Source organism: Apodemus sylvaticus, chromosome 1 (genome assembly GCF_947179515.1).
Source record: "Apodemus sylvaticus chromosome 1, mApoSyl1.1, whole genome shotgun sequence".
In the NCBI taxonomy this organism is placed as follows: Eukaryota; Metazoa; Chordata; class Mammalia; order Rodentia; family Muridae; genus Apodemus; species Apodemus sylvaticus.
The window spans coordinates 52,738,150-52,762,810 of NC_067472.1; the positions used below are offsets into that span (position 1 = coordinate 52,738,150).

At 44.4% G+C, this 24,661-nt stretch overlaps 1 protein-coding gene across 2 annotated transcripts; it reads right to left on the reverse strand.

Moving 5' to 3' along the window:
* Positions 1-483: 483 nt before the first annotated feature.
* Positions 484-24,593, reverse strand: Ddb1 (damage specific DNA binding protein 1). Of its 2 annotated transcripts, XM_052189852.1 has the most exons (28): positions 24,387-24,593; positions 23,139-23,287; positions 22,253-22,369; positions 21,728-21,949; positions 20,384-20,419; positions 19,361-19,475; positions 18,479-18,576; positions 17,249-17,407; positions 16,185-16,268; positions 15,417-15,533; positions 14,784-14,886; positions 11,695-11,770; positions 11,491-11,599; positions 9,073-9,251; positions 8,805-8,968; positions 8,620-8,727; positions 8,288-8,495; positions 7,348-7,443; positions 7,142-7,253; positions 5,917-6,040; positions 5,480-5,644; positions 4,984-5,078; positions 3,409-3,579; positions 2,979-3,088; positions 2,573-2,742; positions 2,373-2,475; positions 1,732-1,855; positions 484-1,213 (listed from the first exon to the last, which is right to left on the reverse strand). In XM_052189852.1, exons 1-28 carry the CDS (start codon positions 24,445-24,447, stop codon positions 1,130-1,132), a joined length of 3,459 nt encoding a protein of 1,152 aa, XP_052045812.1. In that variant the 5' UTR covers positions 24,448-24,593; the 3' UTR covers positions 484-1,129. The 2 variants fall into 2 exon arrangements, with proteins under 2 accessions (XP_052045812.1, XP_052045821.1); XM_052189861.1 differs by lacking the exon at positions 20,384-20,419 and having other exon boundaries at positions 24,387-24,592.
* Positions 24,594-24,661: the final 68 nt, after the last annotated feature.

The window sequence follows — 24,661 nt, forward strand, 5'->3', positions numbered from 1 at the left end:
TACAAACCCACATATGGTCAGACATATACACACATACATAGAGGTTAAAATAAAAGCTGTCTGTGGTAGAGCGTGCCTTTATAGCAACATTTGGGAGACAATGGCAGGTGGATCTCTGTGAATTCAAAGCCAGCCAGAGCTACATGGTAAAACCTGTCTCATTAAAACGCAACAGGAAGTAGGGTGCACTAGGTCAGAAAATAGCATCTGGGGCTGATTGTCCATTATACAAAGTGATCTGTACAATGAAGACAGTAAAGGCAGACCAAGTGGCTTCAAGACTGCCTCACTGCTAGCAGAAACAACCATAATAACTGTTGTGCTTCTAGAATCCCACTCAAACCAATCATGAATTAAGGAGGCGGAAAACATCTGAGAAGCAAGATCTGTGACTGCAGCTACCACTTCAGTTTGCACCCAATGCAGAGTGTATGAGGGATGCTGGACAGCTGTCGGAGGGAGAAAAGCCGAGACAAATACAAGTTTCTTCTTAGATTCTACTTTATTTGGTAAAATTCAGAAACTAACACCAATTCACAGCCCTCACCTCCTTCTCTGTGAAGAAGGGAGTTCCCCGAGACAAAAGGGCTGTGGCTTGGGAATTATCCACCATCCCAGGTTTCCACTCAGGCAGCCCATAGCCTGACAGGCCTCCAGGCTGATGTTCTCAGAGGCAAGGGAAGAAAGCAAAAGGAAGCTCTCAGGACAACAAAACCCTCTCGACCCTCTTCCCCTACCTCAACCTCCCCACACCATCAACAGTAGAGGACAAATCATGAGTGTGAGGTGTCACACACACAGGTGCACAGAGCTGCTTCTTGCCTGAAGAGTGACAAAAGTCCTCCCCAGGAGGAGCCAACTGGCAACACCATTCAAGGCTTGGTGGTCCAAGGTGATGGCTGGTAAAAATCCAGGGAGAAAATATTCCACTTTCAGCCCATTTCTAGGTCTCTAGTGAACTGGTTTTAGTTATAAAAAGCCCTGTTTCCACACGGGTCAGCTGTGGCTCTAGGAGCAGGCGGCTTAGGGAAAAAGCCTCCCATGCCAAGAAAACAAGGGTGGGAAAGGGAGGGGAGGAGAGGAGGGCAGCGCCTTTAGGGAGGGTCAGGAAGAGAGATCCTGTCCTTGGCTAATGGATCCGAGTTAGCTCCTCCACGACTTTGATGAGGTCATCTGCAGTTGCCTCCCGCTTCATACCACTGCCATCATCATACTGAAACAAGACAGGGAGAAGAGCCATGGAGACAGGAAGGTGCTCTCACCTCAGGGTGAGAGACACCTACTGCCCACCACTGCTGCAGCAAGGAAAAGATTTCACCAAAAACCTGGCCATAGGCCTTAGGGATCTAGCCAGTCAAGCTAGAATGGAGTCTGTCACTGCTGACTATTCCCTCCCAGGAGTACCTTCCCACTGCAGACTCCTAAACCTCAGAACTGGGGAAGGTTACCTTCTGTAGGAACCTGATTCTACCTTCTAGTCTTGCTAGAGAACCTAGCCATCTTTACTAAAGTGAAGGTACTAACTTGGGAACAGTTCCCAACACACAGATATCTAGAAAGTACCCTCAAGCCTCACCTACACCCTTTCCCGTAGATCCCTCTTTATGTGGTAAGCATTATGGAAGGCCACAAAGGGCCACTGGCCCCATGAGTTCTAGAGAAAACCTGGAGTCAAGTCTCTGGGAATGACATCTATTTTAAAAGGCCTAGCACGAACATAGCATAGCTCACCTGCAAGTTTGCCACAACCTCCTGCATCTTGGGGCGGCTGATATCTAAGAAACTTTCGATCAGATCTCCATCGATGAAGCCTGTGGCTGGTTCTGTCTTTCGCTCAGTGTGAAAGGATCTCCAGGTGGACAAGTGAGTCAAAGAACACAGCTTATCTGCAAACACCCCTGCTCTCCTTCACCCCCACCTCTGAGCAAGACGGAGTCAGAAGTAAAACAGGAAACAATCTGTTTCTACTAAAACTCATACTACTTTTGGACAGTTTTAGAATTGAAAGAACGTTCTGCTTAATCCAATGGTTCTCAATTAGGGTAACCTTTAAAAAGGGTTCTAGGCAAATTTGATGCCCATATCCATCAAGTCTAGCCTCAGAGCTCTAAGTAAACTAATGCTTAGAGAGCGAGCACGTTACCCAAAGCCCCGAGAGTGAGCAAAGATCTCAGAGTGCTCTTCCTGGGACAGTCACACAGGCAGGAGCTTTTCCAGGCCTTGCCTGGGAGAGCTTCAACTGCTCCTGCACAGAAATGGACGGCTAACCCTTTAATTTTTGGAGCTTCAGCTTCTTCACATAATAAACAAAGCTCTCTGCATGTGCTGGAATGAGCTTCCCAGCAGACAGATGCTCTGAGAAGGAAGGATATAAGGAGTGCTCAATCTTGCCCACACTTTTGATGACCTTATTGAGTCGGTTCTGCATGTCCAACAGGAGGTTATACCAGCTCTCTGACAGTGAGGTCACCAGCCCTGGAGGAGGAAAGGGGCAGTTAGAGAGTACTTCAAAACCTAGCCAAGCAGGGAGGAGCTTGCTGCAGCTGGGTGTGCCCTACAGGAGTGACCTTACCTATCATGCCATTGACTGTGCCAAAGAGCACCGAGCCCTGGGTAGGGGTAGACGTCTCGCCCAGGTTCTGCATCACTAGGGAGCCGTGGCAGAACACATTGACAAACTCGCCCAGGTGGAAGAGACCGACCTCCTGTAGGTGCTGCCGCTCCTCATCAGTGGTGGCAGCACTGAAAGACAGGAAATGGCACTTTTTGAACCATCTCCCTAAGGAGGCCTCAACACAGGACAACGTGCAGAGTGTCCTGGGAAGACTATCTGGAGGTCAGTCTACAATCCTCTCAATCTTACAAAAGCAACCTCTACCCATCGGGGGCTTGCATAACCCACAACAGCACTCCACACACTCAACCCCAGACCCAGAGGTCTAGCCCTAGGCACATTGCTGCAGAAGCTACTCACTCACCTGTCCTTCTGACACACAAACAAGTTAAAGGCATTTTCAGCTCCCAGAAAATTGTCATCATCCAAGATCTCCACTGCACTCATCCAATTGGGATTAAAGTCTCGGGCAATCTGAAAACAGACAATCAACAAGTGTAGTCTGCAGTGTGGAATCCAGTTCTGAAATTACTCAAGCTTTTGGTCAGAAGCCAAGATCTCACCTGCAAAGGTGCAGCCCCGTGTGTAATAATGGCCACCTTAGAGACTACATCTCAGTCCCACCCTTCCTTATCCCATTCCACTCCACTCTATGGAAGTGGAAAGGGCAAAGTGGGGGGAGGGGAGGAAAATCTCTAAAAAACTTAGTGGGCACAGATGTGACTCAGGGAAGACCCTCACCACCAGCAAGGGGTTACACTGCATACCAGTTTGCACCCAAGTCCCTGCATTACCTCTTCAAAGTTTCCTTCCATAGGCTTGTAGGCAAGCAGCAGAACTGAACGCATGAGGTCGCCCACCAGGATGAAGTCACCCTTGGTCTTCAGGTACAGGGCCATGATGTTGTTATAATGATTACACTCAGTGCGAAGTTCCTTTTCTGTGGTCCATTCATAGAGCCGCACCTGAAAAGGCACAGTGTGTAAGGCTGGGGGCCCAGCCTCTGAGGAAATGTCCCCCCCCATTCAATCCTCCACTCGCTACAGAGCACAGTGGGTTGGAAAGCTATCTATATGGTATCAAGAGTGAACAGTTATTTCAGTGTTACACACTACTGAATTAGAAAATATAAAATAAGGAATGGAATCCCTTTCAAACATAAGAGGAGGTCAAGTCAAGGAGACAACGGCTTAAATATAATACTATACTATGTCTTTTGTGGGTAAGGTCTAAATCAGAAATATCCCCCTAGGAAGAAAAAAAGCGATCTACATAATTTCATAATCAGAAAGGAAAAAAATATTACCTATCAACAAACTGCCTTTTTCTGAACCCTTCTTAAACTTTTTCACTCTTGAGTTTTTTTGTATGACCCCAATGAGTATTCAGCATGGCCCAGACTGCATAGGAGAGCCTTAGCTGAGGTGACAGGCTTTCCTAGCAGATCCTTCATGATCCAGGTATCTCACCAGAGCACCTGCCTATCTACAGACTCCTTGGCCATGATCTCTTAAGGAATTTTCAAAGAGCCCTAGATCTCCTGCACCTGCTCTCTTAAGACTCTTTAAAGAAGTCAGTGACCAGCACCCCCACACCAGTCACATCACTAACTGCACCCCCCCTTCACCTCTCTCTCCCCCTCCCCCAACCAAGACGAGGCCCTCCTTCCTTCCTTATTAGTACTGAAGGACCGCCTTCCGTGCTGTCCCTCAGCTGCTTGTTCAGACGTGCTCCCAGTGCTGACCCTCACTGACATCCTCTGACTTACTTTAAAACAGTTACCTAAACCCTCCCCCAACCCTATACAACAGGGCTATAATTCTCGATGACTTTAATATTCATAAAAAAGGTCCTTCCAATACTTACCACCAAGCTACATATATTTCCTAATTATATACTAGTATTTAAAAAATGCTAAGGAAAATATGGTTTGGTTCATTTTGTTCAAATAAAATATTCTTTTGACATGGACACACCTTACTACAGAGACCACAGCCTGTACCCTCTGCTTAACCTCCACAGCACTCAAAAAAATATCTAATACATGCCTTTAATTCAAAGGCTCTGGAGAAGGGAGACAGATCTGAGAGTTCAAGACCAGCCTGGTCTACATAGTGAGTTCCAGGACAGCATGAGCTACACACAGCAGAGACTGTCTCAAAAAAAAATTCTTAAAAGAAATCCAACATGAAGCCAAACTTTGGGGGTTCCAAAACCAAGTCCATCCAAAGTCTAGTTCAACTTCAGCTCCCCAAATTCCAGCTTCGAGTCCATTCTCTACTCCCACTATTCTGTTATTCCTACAACTAAGCCCCCAGCATCATTAAGGGACGGACATTTTACAAACACGCACGCCCCATAGGCCTCACCGTGCTGTTGATGCTGGCAAGTAGCTTCCCGTTGAACTCCACCATAGAATACACAGCCCCCTTTACTTCCTTCTCAGCCACAGTCTGCAGTTTTCCTGGGGGAGAAAGGAGAGATACTGTTTAGGGTTTTTTTTATATATAAGCCCACACTTCATCTAGTCAAGAGCATCTCCTGGTTACCCCCACCCCCACCTCCGACTTAAATTTTGCTCCTAACCCTCTGGAAAAACCAAGAGGAACTGGGAGGAGTAGAAAGAAGGTAAACTGCAGTCAGGATGTAATGTATGAGAGAAGAATAAAAGTTAAAAAAAAAAAAAAAGAGAGTCAGCATATAGTGAGGTGAAGCACAAGTCCCAAGCTAATGACAGGCGTGCTTCTAATGGTTCCAAGATCTGCCTCCTGCTCATAGTCATCTTGTTTAGGATCTGAGATCGTAAGAGAGTAACTGCTTTCCCAGGATTTCATACCCTTCATAATCCAAAGACTGTCCACTCACCATCTGAGTACTGGAAGACCACGATACGACCCTGCTTGGGCTCCGCCTCTTCAGGATATACCATAGCTGTGCCCACAATGAAGTATGTGTTGGGGTCTTTACCCAACTTGCAGGAGACCAGGCTGAGGGCATACTCATTTTGTAGAAACTGATGGGCGTGAAGAACTAGGAGAGAGACGACTGATTAAAGATACTTGCCTCCATCCCCCTCACAATCCCATGCTTCTGTGAGGAAGGCTCCCCACCAGCCTGTGCTAAGAAGATGCCCAATGCTCTAGATTTACTGCAACTGACAGGTGTCAGGGGTGCTTTCTCTGTTCCAACCCCAATCTGGCTTTTCCTCTTAGGAAAGCCTACCACCCTGTCAGGCTCCAGAACAACTGGACCTCAGAATAGGCTAGGATATAAGCAAAAAGGACAGAAGAGCTTGTCTGCACCTTCAAAGGTATGCTGGTCAATGATGAGGAGGTTGTGCACCTCCACCTCTTCTCCAAAGGAGGTCTCATGAGGAGCCGTACTGCTAGAGAATAGCTTGCTGGAGCTGACGCTGCTGGACAGGGCCTGCAGACAGAGCAAAGGCATGCCATTCCTCTTAGAGCAGAACAGGGACTGGATGTGCGTAAGGCTGAGTGTGAATGCACAAGGCTGAAGCTGGCAGAGCACCACGTGATGAACGAAGCACACTGGGACCTGAAGGTCACTCAGGCACATGGCACGCTGGCCAAAATCTAAAGACCATGGCAATGTTACAAGTCAATCAAGCAAAACTAAAAACATGAACTCAAGCACCTGCACAGTGATAGACTCCACCATCAACAGTCATCTAAAAAAACAGAGTTTAGAGGCTGGAGACATAGCTAAGTAGGTAAGGATCCTTGCTCTTACAGAGGATCCAGTACCCACACAGAGGCTCATAGCTGCCTACCACTCCAGTTCCGGGGATCTGACATATTTGTCTGGCCTCCTCAGGCACTACAGGAACACAGCACGCACATCTAAGTTTAGGCAAACAATTATACACAGAGTAAAGACCTCTGTACTGTGGATTAAGGGAGCTAATTCTATCAGATGTGTATAGCAAGATGAAAGAAAATGATCCACACCCTATCTCCATGGAATTAATTATGTACCTCTGAAGGTTACAGTATAACCCTTGTTTCACAGACCAAGCACAACAAAACAAAACAGAAACAAACAAAAAACCCCTGAAGGCTAGTTTTGCCCAGCTAAGGTCAAATGATTAGCAATAAACCATAAAACCAATTCTATTGGGTTTCAATTATCCTACTATTGTTTATTAAACTTTTCTACTGTCAACTACACACATTGTACAGAGCATTCAAACCCATAAAAGAAGAAACTGCTGAGGCTGTGAGGTCCCCAAGTAACAGTCGTTAAGTTTGGGATGAGGTTGTTTCTAGTTATGTAGCGCTGGCACAGAAGGCACTATCTGTTTAATGTAGTCCAGTAACTACCACTGAATTCCATGCCCATCTCTCTCTGTAAAGTTTTACTGTAAGCGCACGCTTTGAGGCTACAGTGGCAAAGATGGTGATTGGGACAGAGTCCATGCAGCCTGCAAAGCAGATTTACTTCCTGTTTCACCCTATGAAGAAAGCTTGCTCACCCCTATGGCCACCTGCCTTCGCTCACTGTCCTCACCTGGGTGCTGGCACTGGGCCTCAAAGCAGTCGTGCCTCCACTGGTATCTTGGACTTCAATGCGGCTGGAAAGGACCCCAAAGCACTGAGACACTTCCTGATAGCAGATCTTCCTGCAAAGCAAGCACAAAAACAATGGGTTCCACTCGGAAAAGTCTAAGATACTATCTACTAGCCCCCTCTGTGGCTTCTCTTGCCTGCACTCACCTGGGAGATTCATAGAGGGGAACTGTGCGAATATGGAGTTTCTGGATCTCATCAATGGTGCCAATGGTGAGAGTGCTGTTATTGGCCAATGCCAGACTGAAAAGAAGGGCTGCAGTTTAGAGTGACTTAACAAAGGAGGGCTCTCCCAAGACACAATGACACCAGCTTGCTCCAAAGCAGAGTTTCAACCCCATCTCATAGCAAACATCATCTGGGAAGACCTAACCTCTGATGTCAGGATCCACCAATGACCATAGTCTTGTATAACTGGTCTGGGTAGGCCCAACAGCTTTTGTTAAGGTGCAGCCAAGGTTGAGAATCACAACTCTGGGTAGGAGAATGAATCTAACACACCAAGGACTCACTGGCTGGCCCAACTCTTCATTTTTTTAGCAATACGTTTCTATCAAGCACCTTCCCCTACAGCTGCTGAAGTAGAACTAGGCAGTACATAATAATCACTAAATCTGAGGTTCTAAATTAAAATGCCAATGGCACACACCTTTTAAGCCCAGCATTTCGGAGGTAGAAGCAGGTGGCTTTCTATGAGTTCCCTGCCAGCCAATGCTACAGAGTGAAAGTTTTTCATACCCTACACTATACCCACAAAAAGACCCTGCCTAAAACTTAACTACTCATGTGATTCACCTAAAAAATCCTTGAAATACAGATTCTAGAACATAATAACCTCAGAATAGGAGGAATCAAAAACTATGCTGTTCTTTTCAGAATACCTATCTCACTCATCAACTTTCAGCCCTGCAAACGCTTTCAGATGTTCCTAATTAAATCACAGCAATTTACTGACTTAGACACTGGGGGGAGGGGGAACCTAGGCTAGTAGGTGGGATGGGGTGGGGGAAAGAGTTGAGGAAGAGTAGGAGAAGGGATATGATGTCCCCAGTTAGTGACTCCTGCTTAAGAAAGAAAACAGGCTCACCTGTCAGGATAGCCATCTGAGTTGAGAGGACACATATAGTTCACCTCCTTGAGGTTGACATTGGAGAACACCAACTTGTGGTTGCTGCTATAGATGACAGTGGGCCGGTCAGAGCAAGCAAAGACATTGGTGGTAGAAAGAGAACGAAATGTCCTCAATACCGTGGGCTGGGTGCCCAAAGTCACCTTTTTACGGTCACTCAATAAACCTGCAGAAAGAAAGGCATGAGAAGAAGGAAAGAAAACAGGATAACAGCTGCCTGATTAAGGCTCAAAGCCACAAACACACCCTACCTATTTCTGAAAGAATCCACACTCAACTGTTTTCCTCACCTGTCTCGATGTTGAGCCCAAAGTAGAAAAGAGCCCCATCTCCTAAGGCACAAAGGAGGTAGTGGCTACTCTCAAAAGTGGTCATCAGGATGGATCGAGGAATGATCTCTGTGGGAGAGAGCGGCTTTAAATTCTTGTTCCACATCCTCACTGGAATCCTAACCCAAAATACCAACAGCACATACCTCCACCCAGCATCTCCTTGTGCAGCAGTTCAAAGGATGGGAGCTTCAAGATACGAGCGGAGATGTCTGTCCAGAGACCAATGGCACAAAGTGGGGACATGCCATTGCTGTCCCCTAATGGGGTGATATCCAAGCAAGCCACTTCATGTTCCATCTCTGTGTGGCTGAACAAAGAGGAATGATTATGGCAGAGGAAGAAACCCAGGAACTAAAGACGTCCCACAGAACAGAGGACACTAAGCAGACATAAATAAAGACACTCATGTACCTGATTTGCCGGAGCTCCTGAGGATGGATCTGAAGGTAGTATAGTGCCCTTCCCACAGCAACAACCACCTGGCTGCTGTTACAGGAGGCCACGCTGATGTTCTTGCCCTGAGGCTCCTTCCACTCACTGACCAAAGCTTTGGGCTCTTGAGAGACCAACCTCACAGATGCGGAGGTGATCTACAGAAAGAATAGATGTCTCAATGCAACTGCAAGGATCTTTTCAGAAATGCAAAAGTGCTCCCCCTTCCCTCCCCCAATTAGAACACAAATAAACTACAGTTCTACCATATAGTCAAGCCTCCGGTTCCTGGACTCCCAAGAATACCAAAATCTGCAGATGCTCAAATCCCTCATATAATGGTATAATATTTGCATATAACCTATGTATATCTTTCTATAATCTACATATCATCTCTGAAATACTTGTTATGGAGCTGAGGATTAAACCCAGGGCCTTACATGTTCTGCCACTGAACTGTGTTCCTTCCTCAGACCTTTAGATTACTTTAGAAGACCTAAGACTTATGTAAATCCAATATAAATAGCTGCTATACTACATTGTTTAGGGAATGATACCATCACCCCTGAACCCCTACACACATTTGGTATAAATGCAATTCACAATTGTTTAATCCATATTTGGTTCAATACATATGACTCATGGACATGGAGAGCAAAATCCATGTACTTTTCCCCAAAGTCTCTCAAAAATTAACTACAATAGACATCATTTCTACTGAAGGAAGTTGGCTTAAAGCTACTTAATATGCTTTTGCATGTGTGCCTATTTCACAAGCTTGCTACGGCAATGATAACTGCAACCCTCACAAGGTATCAATGGGCTCAGATACAGGGACCACCATGCTCAGTTTTTCTTAACCCTAAAATCAGATCTCTAATATCCATGTTCTTTACTGCTTGTGAGTCACTGAAGTATTTAAAGTCCTTAGCGATGGCTGCAAGGTTGTACTATATAACATGTTTGTTTTGGTGCTTGGGTCTTGAGAATGCTGATCTACACAGTAATCCCTAAAATGTTTTGTAAACTTATCCTACTACTGAAACAAAAGCAAGATGATACTACTACCATTAATTCACCTTACCCATGTCTAGGAATAAAAGCCTTTTTTAAAAAAGATTTATTTATTTATTATATGTAAGTACACTGTAGCTGTCTTCGGACACTCCAGAAGAGGGCATCAGATCTCATTACGGATGGCTGTGAGCCACCATGTGGTTGCTGGGATTTGAACTCAGCACCTTCGGGAGAGCAGTCAGTGCTCTTAACCGCTGAGCCATCTCTCCAGCCCCCAAAAGCCTTTTTTTGAGACAATTTCTCTTTGTGTAGCCCTGAACTCTCTCTGTAGAATAGGCTGGTCCTGAACTCACAGAGATCCCTGTGATTAAAGGAGCGTACCACCATAGCCCTGCTCTAGATTTTTTACCAATCTACTACTGCCAGCTGGCTAAGGAAGACCAGTGGGTAAAGATGAACAGCTGTTTAATACTAAGGCCTTCAAACATCTTGTCTACCAATGGAAAGATGACCCCTGAGAATGGCAAAGAGGAGAGTATAAAACTTGGAAGGGCATTAGGTCACCACAAACTTGAAAAGATAGATGAATGTTAGGAAGTGGTCAGAAACCAAATTCTCATGGAAAATGAGAGAGTACAGATCAGCCTTCTAAAGACCTATATCAAGCAAGGACCAGCATAGACCAAGTGGGTGTTAATGTATGACTAATGTTTTTGTATTTCCCAATTTTTTCCCCCAATATTCTTGTGTATGGGCATGGTGGACTTTAATCCTAGCACTTGAGAGGCAGAAGTAGAGGCAGATGGATCTCTGTGAATTCAAGGCCTACATACTTAGTTCCAGGATAGCCAGGGCTATGTAGAGAGACTATCTCAAACAAAGAAAACTATTTTGTGTTAGTATTAAAATAAAAAGGATAAACAATTTGTCAAAAGACACGATATAATTAATGCCACAAAATTATGTATTTTTTAAAATATTTGAGCAGTGTTGTAGCAGCCTGTGGCTTTTTAAAGATAGTCACTGTTTTCAGACACACCAGAAGAGAGCATCAGATCCCATTATAGATGGTCATAAGGCAGCATGTGGTAGCTGGGAATTGAACTCAGGACCTCTGCAAGAACAGCCAGCACTCGTAATCGCTAAGCCGTCTCTCCAGTCCCATAAATTATATTTATCATAACCCCAGTATATAGAAAAAAATGTAAATTTGTATCCAGGTTCTGATGAAAGGAAAATAAAGAAACCAGGACCCACCCCCAAGAATTTCTACATTATTTTTAGTGCCATGAAAATGGATTAATTTAAAACCTAGTAGCAGCTACTTCTGCATTCTGGGTCAAAGTGAAGTCATGGTCATTTGTCCCTCTAACCCTTTACCTGGATAAGTTGCTGATGAGCCACATTGCCACAGAAGAAAGTCTGCTGATCGTCCACAAAGCCCATCAGTTCGGTTTCTTCCACTTCCTCTCCATTTAGCATGAGAACTCTATAGCAGAATAAAAGGAAGGTTCAGGTCAGCCTGGGACCAGCTTCCCCACCTTGCACCTTCATCCCATAAGCAAGGACCAGACCTGCCCTTACCTTGTCTGGCCCACAAAAGAGAGCACCAAGGTGTCATCAGTCTCCCGACTGGGGTCAGACCGAAGTGGCCATAAACCTGGAACAAGAGTAAAGCATGAAGAAGCTCACCTCGCACCAGCACCAGCCATGCTCTCACCCTACGCCAGGAGACGGCAGAGATGCTTGGGTTGAAATCCCTTCTGTTCCTGCCTGATATTTACACTCTGAAGAAGTCAGATTTTAGAATTTGTTTGAGACTGAAGTTTTCTATTTTTACCTTGACTCTTAAGAGTATTATTTTCATGGCTAAAAATTAAAATTTTATATTTCAGGCTGTGAAATGAAGCTCATTGGTAGAGCATTTATCTAGACTATGAAGCCCCAGTTAAACCCCCAGCAGCAATAATTTTCAAGTATTCATGCAGTCTCACTTTATACCTCTTCTGACCTATCCCCCAAACTAGTGATCAGCAGAAGTTATTGTTCAAACTGTTTCTATTTTATTACTTGAAACACAAATGTGAAATTGTATTTGGCTTTTAACAATATATGCAATGCTTGCTACAACTCTACCAAAAGACAAATTTTCTGCACGCACAGACTATTTAGGTGGGCAGATGTGTCGGTAAGTAGTAGGTTTGCACTTCTCACTTTATGTATGGGAAGGTCACAGAGAAGCAGTGGGAACATCACCCTTCAGTTTGAGCGCAGGAGCATGTTTATTTATTTACTACTGCTGTTTCTTTTGGGAAGAACCTGGGCAGACCAGGGACAAGATCTTACAGTGGAGCCCAGGCTGGCCTCACGTTCTGCACATTCTGCCACACCTCACTCATTTACTTTTATCTTTTTCTTTGACTGTGAGTGAAGCCCGTCAGCAACCTTTATCCAATCTGGAGACAAGATTTTGATGTTCTTTATTGCAGGTTTTAAATCAGGGAGACAGGACTTCTAAGGTGAAGTTCAACTCTTTTACCTAGACTGTCATTTCTATCTTCGCAAATGTTTTTATTCTGCTTCTGAACAAGTCAAACTCAGAAATTCGCCGGTCTCTGCCTCCCAAGTTCTGGGATTAAAGGCATGTGCTACCACTGCCCGGCTCCAACTACACTTTCAATTGAGGCTTAGCAACATGTTTTAATGTGTGGCCTATTTAAAGTTTTTCCTCAATATTCTTTCTCTATGTGGACTAATTTAGGTAAAAAAAAAAAAAAGCTATAGATATCTCTATTGAGATACATTAAGAAAAAAAAACTTGAGTCAAAAAAACATTTTTTGGAGCTAGAGAGACGGGTCAGTGGTTAGGAATACTGACTACTCTTCCAGAGATCCTGAATTCAATTACCAGCAACCACATGGTAGCTCACCACCAGCCGTAATGGGATCTGATGCTCTCTTCTGGTGTGTCTGAAGGGAGCAACAGTGTACTCACATAAAATAAATCTTAAAAAAAAAATTAAAATTTTTATTTGTCGACTTGGCATGTCTTTTTATTTGATCACTCCTTTTTAAGTATGTGTGTGTGTGTGTGTGCAGTCAACAAGAGTAGGGCTTGTGTGGGGCTGGAGAGATGGCTCAGCGGTTAGCACTGACTGCTCTTCCTAAGGTCTTGAGTTCAAATCTCAGCAACCACATAGTGGCTGGCACCCATCCATAATGAGATCTGACGCCCTCTCCTGGTGTGTCTGAAGACAGGGACAGTGAACTTACATATAATAATAAAATCTTCTTTTAAAACTTTAAAAAAAGGGTACTTGTGCATCCTTATGCCTTTGGAGGACTGAAGATGACATTAATATCTTTAACAGCTCTCCAGCTGCCGGGCGGTGGTGGCACACACCTGTAATCCCAGCACTCTGGGAGGCAGAGGCAGGCGGATTTCTGAGTTTGAGGCCAGCCTGATCTACAGAGTGAGTTCCAGGACAGCCAGGGCTAGACAGAGAAACCCTGTCTCGAAAAAACAAAAAAACCAAAACCAAAACCAAAAAAAAACCAAAAACAGCTCTCCAGCTAATTTTCTTGGTGAGCCTGGAGCTGGCTAATTCCAGGTATTCTACTAGCCAGCTTGCTCTGGTAATCCTGACTATTTCCTGTCACACCTGCCTTTCACATGGGTCCTGAGGATCTGAACCCTAGTCCTCACATATGTAGGACAAATGCTTTATCCACTGAGTCATCTACCCAGCCCTTTGATCAATCTACTTTTCAATCCTTTAGGAGTATTTTAAAGTTCCCCTTGTAATAGAATCAACATGTTCCTTGGGTTTGGGGTGTTTTTGCTGGGGATGTGGGAGAAGAAGAAGCATTTTGTTATTGCACTACCCTTCTCTCTCTCCATTCGATTTCTAATTCACTGTGCTCACATAAAAGTTGTTATCTGCCTGTTCCTCTTATAGCCTACTTCTTTAATGCATTTGAATTGTTGATAGTGTTTCAGTTGATTCTTGAGTTCTGCAGTTTAAACATTCTCTTTTAATCCATATGGCTGTTTAGAGACTGACTTGCTTTTCTAAAGCTCTGTCTCCTGCACACAAATCTAAGTTGGTTTTGCTGTACAGTTTAGTGTGGCCATTTTCCTTCAGAACAAGTGAAGTTAGCTCCCTCACACCTGCTGATGAGACAGCTGTTTACTATCTTTTCTGTCATGGTTTTAGGTTATAGTCTTTGTCTATGTAGAGGGTTTCTCTTCATAGCCCGGGCTGTCCTGAACTCTCTTTGGAGAGCAAACTGACCTTGAACACAGATCCACCTGCCTCTGCCTCTCAAATGCTATAATTAAAGGCGTGCATCACTATGCCCAACTTGTTTATATTTACAAAGGCTCACTATATATATATAGCTTTCCCCTTTTCCATCATTTTCCCTTACATTTAGTGTCTGCTTCCACATTCCTCTAAACTAGTACTCAATTTTGATCAATATTTTACAGTTGTTTTTATTAGTCCTTTAAACATGCACTTCTATGCATGTTATGTCATTACGGCTTTTCTTACTCCTCCTCATTTGATGTTTTCTTCTAGCTCTCACCAAAATGCCTTCACAACATGTAATGAAGCCAAAGGTCAAAGTCACTCAAGTAAGAGCTGCATCCTTTGTCCACCAGAGGCTACCTTTGATGCCTGGCAAGTCAATGCTGGCATGCTCATGGATTCCAATTCCGTTCCGGATGATCCGCAAGGAACCTTCCTTGAAAGCTCCAGAGCAAGTGACCAGCTGCAAGTAGAGAAAAGGTTTCTCAAGAACCCTTCAAGACTTGGGCAGTTATACCATGCCAGCTCTAAATCCCATGACCCATACTGTGGAATCAGATTTGTGGCTGCAAACTTATTTGATCTCCAGCACTCACAAATTTACTAAGCAGATAAGATATCCTAGTCCAAAAAGGAAAAAACTTTCATAATCACTCTTCCTAGCAAGCTTGCTTAGATCCTGGAACCTAGTTTACTAGAAAGTCAGAACTTGCTACTTACAAGGTGACCTCTGACAAATTAATCCATCTTTCTCAGTCCTAAATTCCCTCACTTTGGGATGACCAGGAATACATCTAACAAGGTGCTAATGAAATTACTGGAATATATGTGTCCAGAACACCAAGCACTATAATGGTAGGTATCCTTCCCTCACCAGGATAGTACTGAAGTTCTTAATATTATCTTGAGTACACACTTCTCAGTCTAGATAGGCAAGCAAGAGAGAACAGCTGAAGAGGCAAGCAGGCCTCTATTCCCAGGACTCCCCCTTACCTGACCCTGTCCCTGCCTCTCCAGGTCCACCACACACATATCCACAATGGGTCCTAAATTGGTAAAGGTTTCCATGGCCACTACATAGGAGCCTTGTTCATTGCTGTCGACATTGAGCTAAAAGGAAGAAAGAACAATGTTAGTCCCAGAACATCTCTATTAGGTCCACTTTATCCAAAACAAACTCTCAATCCTGCTTTTGTATTCCAAACGTTACTTCTAGAACAGGACTGCTGCCAAACAAAGCTTTGAACCTAGAATCCCATGCATAAACGTTTAGGCCAGGTTTGATGATAGTTTAGGCCAGGTTTTAATCCCAGCACTCAGGAGGCAGACCTCTTGAGTTCGACGTAGCCTGGTCTACAGAGTGAGTTCCAGGACAGCCTAGAGACCCTATCTCAAGAAAACAAACAAAATAAAACAAAAACAAACATGCATATAAATTAATTAAATTAGAATATTTAAAAGAATTTTCCTAGGAGGAATGTCTTTATACATGACAGAAGGGAACAATCTATTACATTACACCATGACCCACTTTAGGGTGAAAGCTGGGTCTTGTTCATCATTAAATGTACAGGGTCCTTCACTCTGCCACACATCTTTACTAAAGAAACATCAAGACACAGGTAAGAAGTTAATAAAGCAGAGAGGTGGATAGCAGAGATATGAAGAAACAAAAAAAAGTCCATCCAGACAACAAGCAAATTTAATTAGGAAAATAACAAGCACAGTGAAAAGAAAACCAGGAAGATGATGTTTTCTCACCTTTACGAGCTGGGAGTCACCTAGACGAGACCCGACAAATACAACACCATTATCAAGATATGTTAGACACTCTGCAATGGAGGTCTAGAAGAAAGTGAGCAGATTGAAGAAATTAGGATTAACCTGTTAGGGTTAATATTGCCCAACACAACCAAGGACACCTAAAACCTTCCCCTCAAGTCACAATTTGGCAAACAATTACTAAATTGTTCAGTATCCCCAGGACACATGAATCACACCTTTCCATCCCTGAACGTTGCGATTGTCTGCTTTTCACATGATCCGCCCCCCCAAAACCCCACAACTCATTTTGTAGGGTGCTAGTTCCAAACAGTAACTTTAACTCAATACATCTAGTCAGTATAATTTAATTAAAAACCTGCCAGAAGAGGTGAGAGGCTGAATGGCAAGGTGCAACAGCACACAAAAATGTCAGTCATTACAAATAATAAAGATGGAAGCTACATTTTCAGAAGCATCAAGTCTTTTAGGAGCTCTCCCCAGATTTCATTTTCAACATTGGTCTGTAGTCCTTGTCTTGTAGTCTTTGGTTTCCTTTCCTCCTTTTGTGCTCTTGGTGTTTTGGGTTTTTTTGTTTTTGTTTGTTTGTTTTGTTTTTTTTTCAGGGTAAAGGGTCTAAGAGATGTAGCTCAGGCTGAGCCTTCAATTTGCCACTACCCTGCCTTAGCCTAAGTGCAAGGATCTCAGGGTACAACACCACATCCAGCTGTTTAATTTTCTTTTTATGCTTCAGATATCAACATGTGAAATTCTCCAATAGCTAACTCATTCAGAAACCAATTTCTTGCTAGTGGTCCCAGCACTCAGGAGGCAGAAGCAGGCAGGTATCTGTGAGTTAAGGCCAGCCTGGTCTATAGAGTATTTCTAAGACAGCCAAGGCAACGTGGAAAAATCCCTCTCAAAAACAACAAAACCGATTTCCTCAGTAGAACTGACAACCCCATTCTAAAGGTGTTGTGCATACTAATTCCCAAAGTAGAAGTGCAGAACCATGCACATCTGGGCTAAGCACCTAGGAAAATAAGAGCAGGGACAAGTCCTACCTCTCCGAGAAGTTCCACTCTAAGGTCCTTGAGGGTGACAGTGCCATCCATCTGCTCCTCCTTCTCTAAGAGCAGCATGAATAGCCGTCCCTCCATGTCTCCCAGAAGGTAGCGTGAGCCATTAGGATCCACCCGGTTATGGCACACAATAGTGCTTTGCTGCAAAGCAGAGGAAGTAGCCATTAGTCAGAGTCTTCTAAACCAGAAGCCCTTACTTAATATGCCTTCCAAATCTGCTGGGCCACTGTGTTATCCAAACTCAGACACTTAATCCCCAAGAATCAGATTATAAAACAGGCAGCCTTTGAAGATAATTCTCTAAAGAGTTCAGTCAATACACCTTAAACTTTACTCAGACATTTTATGAAGAACAAAAACTAGCATTAAGTACTCTCTAGACCTGGAACAGAACTGAAGGTACAGCTCAGTGCAGCTAGGATATGTAAGGTATACTGGTTCAACCCCTAGCACACAAGAGGAAAAAAGACACAAACAAAAAACCTCAGATATGTCCATAGAAAGATACACTAACAAACAGTTACAAGTACTCACTACAAATACTGATACGGATTACTCAAAAGTAAATAAAATTAAGCTTTCATGCTTTTTGTGGCTTAAAGTAGTAAGACCTAAATTTTTATAATTTGAGTTTTTAATTTTATGTGTATGGCTATTTCGCCAACATGCATGTCAGCACATATGTGCTGTACCCCAAAAAAGCAGGAAGAGGCATCAGATCTCCTGAACTGGAATTATAAACAATTGTAAACTGCCATGTGTGTTCTGGGAATGAAAACCTGGCTCTTCTGGAATAGTGGCTAGTGCTCTTAAACCACTGAGCCATGTCTCCAGCCCCCTTTATTTGAGCCCGAAAATGCTACACTCGGTAGAATTTGCTACAATTCTTTTTGCTTTTCCTTGTAGCTGGGATTACACAGCTTCATGCATGCTAGGTATGCATTCTACCACTCATCACTCTGGACCTCAAACTTTCCTTCTTAAAGTTGCCATGTTTCAAAAGAGTAAACAGTATTTCTCCTAGTTAGCAAGCAAGCTAAGCAAAACCAAGCTACTTTCCTACTAGATTTCCCAGAGTAATCAACATCTTATGTACAGCGACCAGTGTGGCATGTGTAAACCTCTTGCTGACACATGAAGAAAAGGGAAGGAGCACAGTCAAGAACAAGGAAGTAAAGATACAAGGAAGAAAAAGACAAAACACTTGCTCACCTTAATGATAGGGGGAGCAATTGCCAGGTATTTATCACCGTTATGATAGGTGATTGATTCCTGTCCAATGATGATGGCACCTCCAAAAGGCTCTGGGACTGCAGAGGAAAAGCAGCACCATCAGCAGGATCAACACTTTCAAACTGCCTCTGAACTACATTCCTATTCTTGGAACTCTTTGTTTGTTTGTTTGTTTTGAGCTGGGAATCTTACTCCACTGCCCAGTCTTGTCCAAACACCTAGGTTCAGGTGATCCTCCTGCCTCAGTCTGAGTAAGGGATCTACAGGCACTTGGTATTTCCCTCATTCTTGGTGCTTTGTAGTTGGAGGACAGGGATATTCTCACTGCTCTTCCACATGCAGCCCGCCCTGCCCAGCCTCTCTCCTACACTTCTGACCTTTTCTAACAAAAGGCTGTTACTTCCTTCCTTGTCTCTACACTTGTTTCTTAGCTTGATTCCAAATACTCCCTACATCAAGGCCCCTTTTAAGAAGAGTTAATATTGTTTTGGGACTTTAAACTTTCCTGTTGGATGAGATGGACAATGTAACACAAGGGGGAAGAGTGTCCCACTGACCTATTTCTAATCTATGACAGAAGTCAGATTAAATAAGCTCCCTTTACTTGCCAAATGTAAAAATGAGACGTTTTTACATGAAACTGCAAATTCATCACAATGTTTTAGTTGTCAATGACTGCACCCCAAAAGTAAAGTTATACTTTTGGGGGAAGGAACAAACCAGAAAATCCCAAAGTCAAAACAATCAAAAAAGCCATTCAAAAAGGAGACTTAGGTAAGACAAAACCACACAAGCTTAATACTGTGCACTGAAAATGGAGGATGAAGAGGAGGAGCACAGGGAGCACGACTCCCCACCCACCTGCGATCACCATGGACGCCTCAGCTTCCACGTTCTCCTGTTTCCATGGGCCCTTGTTGAACTCCTTCTCGCGAAGAGACACCTCATAGGTTTTCACGTGCCGCCCCTGTGGGTCCTTGGGTACAAAGAGTGGAGTGATTAGCTAAGGTGGCCCAGACTGTAGGGGTCCTGTAAGGGACAAACCACCACCACCCAAGATTTCACAATCCTGTCACACCAACTTTCCTGTCCTTATTTTTCTGAATACCAATAGTCACCTGCTGCGCCTGTGATTACTTTCTGAGTAGACTGCAGGGTCTAAGATGCACTGTTTCTAATAATTCAAACAACCAGCAAAGTTTAAATAGAAAAGTGAACCTGTCACACTATAGCATACAACTGAGATATATATCCTGTATGCTCTTCTCTTGACCTCAAGGAATGTATCAAATAACCAAATAACTAAAGAGGGAGAGACACTGAAGGTAAATCTAAAAGAACAGGAAGAATTGTTTTGACAATTCCTTTTCCCTCATTTTCTATGTGTGTGGAGGGGGGCACATACACATATGTGCAAGAGCATGTGGGGGAGAGGATGCACATACACATGTGTTCAAGAGCATGTGGAGGCTCAAGGCTGATGCTGGGAAACAGCCTCAATTCCAGGGTTTCTCAATAGAACCCACACTGTGCCTATGTGGCTACTCTAGCTAGCCAGCTTGCTTCTGGGAGCCTGACTCTGCCTTCTAAGGCTGGAATTATAGGCAGATCGCCACACCCACCAGTCCTTTAAGTGGGGTCTGGGGATAAGAACTCTAGTCTTCATGCTTCCACAGCAAGCTCTTTAACCACTGAGCCATCTACCCAGACCCTGTTTGACACAATTCTCAAGAGTACTCTGAAGACGTGACCGCAGAGACAATACAACTTATTGCTCCCTTAAAGGTAGTCAAAAATGCTCCAGTCCCGCCACTGTCAACTCCATCTTCCTCTCCTTTTTCTGAATCGTGACTCTTCCCCTCCTTTTTTGGAATCATGACTCACATCAGTCTTGGGGCTGCCATAGTCACCTTTAAGAGGCTAAAGAGCAGGGGAGAAAACGACATTCAGCCAACAGAAGATGGCTCCAATCAAGCTCAGACCAGAGTCTAAGACATCACGGAAGGAATTTAGTCACGGGTTTCAAGAAGCACATCTCAGCCACTGTGACAGCCCAAGAAGTGCTTAGCTGGAACACCTTTCACATACGAGCTGACTGATAATCATCAAATTAAACTGTTGGCATAAAACAGTCACTTGCAGTTGATAAAAACTTTTTCATCAATGAGTAAGAGAAAAGACCCATCTTCACAGAAAGTTCAGTGAACAGTGATGTGGGTCTCTGGGGCCCACACAGAAATGAAAACAATCACAACTGGCAGCCCTGGTCTGGGTCAGACAGAGCCAGGCCAGCCACGAGTAGTCAACAACCTTGTTTTAATGATCTGATATTTACAAAAACTGAAGGAAAGAAATTCCAAGTTCTTTATTCCAGTTCTGATAGCTAATAAGATCAAATAAAATCATCCTCAACTAGTTTTGGCTTTATTTAACCTTATGTTAACCAGAAAATACACAAAAAAACACCACACACATTTCCATTACTCTGCATAGCTATGTAAGTATTCCCAGGCCTACACTCTATCGTTTGATGCAGAAAAGGACCGTCATTTATTTGACTACAGGCAGGTAACCTGACCTCATACAGTCTGCCCTTTGTTAAAGGCTGAGATTTTACCAAGATGTTGCTGGCATATCAGTCTGCATCTCTGTGCCCCACCCCCACTTAACAAATCTGAATCAGAGAACAGCTGCCCAGGATCAGCTCTGCTAAAATTTTAGGCACAGACTAAAATAGAAGTCAAGAGCCAGCAAGTTACCAGAAAGTGAGTGCGAGACAAAACACGGACAGCTTTTCAAAGACTAAAGTAAAGCACTACCAAGATGTTTTCTCTTGGCTTGTAAAGGCAAGTTCTGAATCATTTCTCTACAGCTAAGTTTTTATAATCCTCTAGGCATGCTAGTAAGAGACTCAAACAAAGGATAAACTAGGTCACCCTATAAAATCCCCCAAAGTCTACTACTGGTGTATAATCTCAGGATTAAAATCTGCTATAAACCTGACAGCATTTGTTGCCCCCAAACAAGTATAGTACACCCAAAAAAGTGGAGGGTGGGGAGGGAGGATCTGACCCTTATTAACTGTTTTCTTCAAAATGTTTTAGAAATAGTCAACACTTCTCCCTAGCCTGCTACCAAATCTAGAGAGACATTCATTCCTTTGGCAAAAATCCCAGTCCCATCATTCCAAACCAGCTCCTCCCTCTCCTCTCTTCTCAGATCATGTACCTGGTAGACAAAGCAAATGGTAGGCGCTTGACAACCATACAGGAACTTGACATCAATGACATGCAATTCCTCCAGGCGGATGTTAAAGGCCTTGAGCTCTTTATTGTCTCGGTCTAGTGGAATGACCTTGAAAAGGCCGTCGTAGAGTCGAAGGCCAATCATACGGCACTCAGGGTCAATGATGCCAATGATGCCAGTCTCTGAGGGGCGACCAATACGGTCCTGAGGGGGGAAAACTGGGATTAGGGAAGAAGCTCATTCAAAGCAGAAGATCCCAGGTACATTCCCAGGCAAGAATTATTAAGACCACCCAACACGTCAGGAACCCAGACAAGAGCACATTCACCCCCACCCTCCCCATGAGTGAATTAGTCACTGTCCCTTGAAATATCAAAACAATTCAAGCCACGTGGGCTTTCTCCACTTCTCTGATTACAGACTGCTGCCCCGACAGTTCACTGCTCATCACTGCATCATGACAACAGCTTTCCCAGAAAACTGATCAGCCTGAAGCAGCCACCTCACCTGGACATTGCCATGGGCTCTTGTAATGATGTCAATGCTTTCACCACTCTGCTTATACTCCAGGATACAGGCATTGTACTTAGCAGTCAAGATGAACAGCAGGTCTTTGCTCTCCCCCTGGAATCCAACATATTATCAAGAGGTTCTTTCAAAAACACAACCAACCTGTTCAGCCTTTTAAACATCATTCTTTAAGTATGCTAAGCTTTTAAAGAATCTTCAAAGTTCCACTCTCCACACAGAGGAAATACTAAGCGAGCTTATAACACGTACTAAGCTCACACAAGACCCTAAGGGGATGTACAAAAGGCCAGGACTGAGGCTGATCAACATCTAGGCCTTGCAATCACAGTTCTCTCTCTGCTCCACATGCAGAATCCTCTTAAATTCACCTCATTCTTTTAAAGTTTTGAAAAGAATGAAATGTTTCTCCTTCACCTAAGTATGTGGAGAGAAAATAATCTGTAGTAACAACAATGAAAACTACAATAGATCTTTAATCTTACTAGCAGTCCTCAAAAACATGGTGGGGTTTTTTTGGATACAGCTGAATTGCCACTGTCCTAACTGTAATGGTGAGAGTGTAAAGATAAGAGGATGTGCTCATTACATTCGAAGTTCTGTGTGAGAGTGGGCACCGTTCTGGCCATCTATAAACAGGGTTAATCAAGGCTTTCAAAGCTGCTTTAAGTGAGATGATTAAGATGTGAAGGTAGGACTATCACTACAACCTACCCTCTGCATCACTAACCCACAAACTCCTCTCCCTTCTGGAAAACTTGTTACAGACTGCCATTCCTAAAGCAGTGTTTCTCTACTTAAACCTTCACCCGGTCCATATAAACCATGCAGCCAGCCAAGGGTCCTGTCAGTGCCTGTCCCTTACCTTGGGCCGGAAGAGCTCCATGACTGCAATCTTCCCATACATCCCCACCTCTTTGACTGGCCGGAGGCCCTCCGCAGTGACCACATAGATCTCCAATCTTGTGTTCTTAGCAATCAACAGGTTCAGATCTTCTGCTGAGGTAAAATGACCTGAAAGAAGAGAGCCTCTAACTTTTGAAGCTGGAGGATGGGCCTTGCAGGTACCTCTAATAAAGCTCCCTAAAGGCCTTGCCTCCTCGCCAAATGCAGCACCTCAATGTTTCCCTTCAACAAAGCTATATCCTTAATCAGACTTTTAAAAATGGTACTGTTGACTGGGCAACAGCCTGGCCTTCAACAAACTATGACCTCGAAAATTCTTCCCATGGTGGTTGGGTTTTCCTTTCTAAATTACCACAGCAGACTGTAATTGATGCTAATGGACAAAGCCTGTGTTTCCTTGAGTTCCCATCCAAAGCCTCCCACAACTTCCACCAGAAAGATAAAGTGAAGACAATTTCCCAGAGCTTTCTGTGTTGTCCTTGCACCTCCCAGGCGATCTACCAACACCACTCAGCCCTTTGTAGCTCTCTCTGAACAAGAAACTTTTGTTCTGAAATGATTAGCATTTACGTAAATACGCGAGTTTAAGTAACTGAAAACAGGAGTTCAAGATGAACGTTCTTTGGTTTGGGATGTAACTGCCGATAAAGAAAGAGCCAAGCACACAAACAAGGCAAAGCCTGCACACTGATCGACCAACCAGACCTCCTCCTCCAGCAGCGCCCAGGAGTAAACAACAGCCCCAGGCAAAAGGGTGGGTCTGGAGAGGGCGGCGGGGCGGCGGGTGGGGGGGTGCAGACATTGCTCAAATTCCTCAACCTCCTGGACACCCACCGGAAAATTATGACCCCCTAAACTCGCCCCATTATCATCTCCCGTTTCCCCTGACCACATGGGGCCAGTTTAGGGACTCAATCAACCACGCACACAACTCATACTTCGCTCCGTCCCACCAGGCCTGACCAATCCTCAATACCAAGTGACCTCCTATGAGCAAAAAAGGACCCTGAATAGCAAGCTTCCGCTGCCCAAAAGGCGCGTGGTGGAACAGCTCCTTCGAGATCGCGAGCTGAGGGGGACGTTCCGCGGCTGCCAGCGCCTTCCATTCCCGGAGCCCAAGTTTTTGCTCCTGCCGCCCCTGGGGCCGCTGGCCTCCCTAGGCCTGGAATCCCTCCCTTGCCCGGGTCTCCGGCCGGGGCAATCTCACCGGTCACACAGCCGTTCACTGCGGTAGGCTTCTGCGCCGTTACGACGTAGTTGTACGACATATTGAGGCCTTGGGCCGGCCCGTGGGGCGACTAGAGCGACGAGAGAGAGAGAGATGGGCGCGAGCGAAGAGACTGAGAACCCCCACCCGCACGCAACCAACTCCGTGGCTGCAGCCTCCGCCCCTAAGACACGTTGCAGGCCAGAGAGGCCAGGCGCAGAGGATCACGGGACGGCCTCACCTGGCCTCTCGGAGGACTTACGGAGCCCGAGGCG

Excerpts from the sequence above, each read along its gene's own strand:
- Ddb1 (XM_052189852.1), bottom strand. The coding sequence starts at position 24,447 with ATGTCGTACAACTACGTCGTAACGGCGCAGAAGCCTACCGCAGTGAAC. Across the intron at positions 17,408-18,478 it reads TTGCTCCCCCTATCATTAAG|CAAAGCACTATTGTGTGCCA; the intron begins GTGAGCAAGTGT and ends TCTGCTTTGCAG. Across the intron at positions 7,254-7,347 it reads CCCCTCTATGAATCTCCCAG|GAAGATCTGCTATCAGGAAG; the intron begins GTGAGTGCAGGC and ends CTTGCTTTGCAG.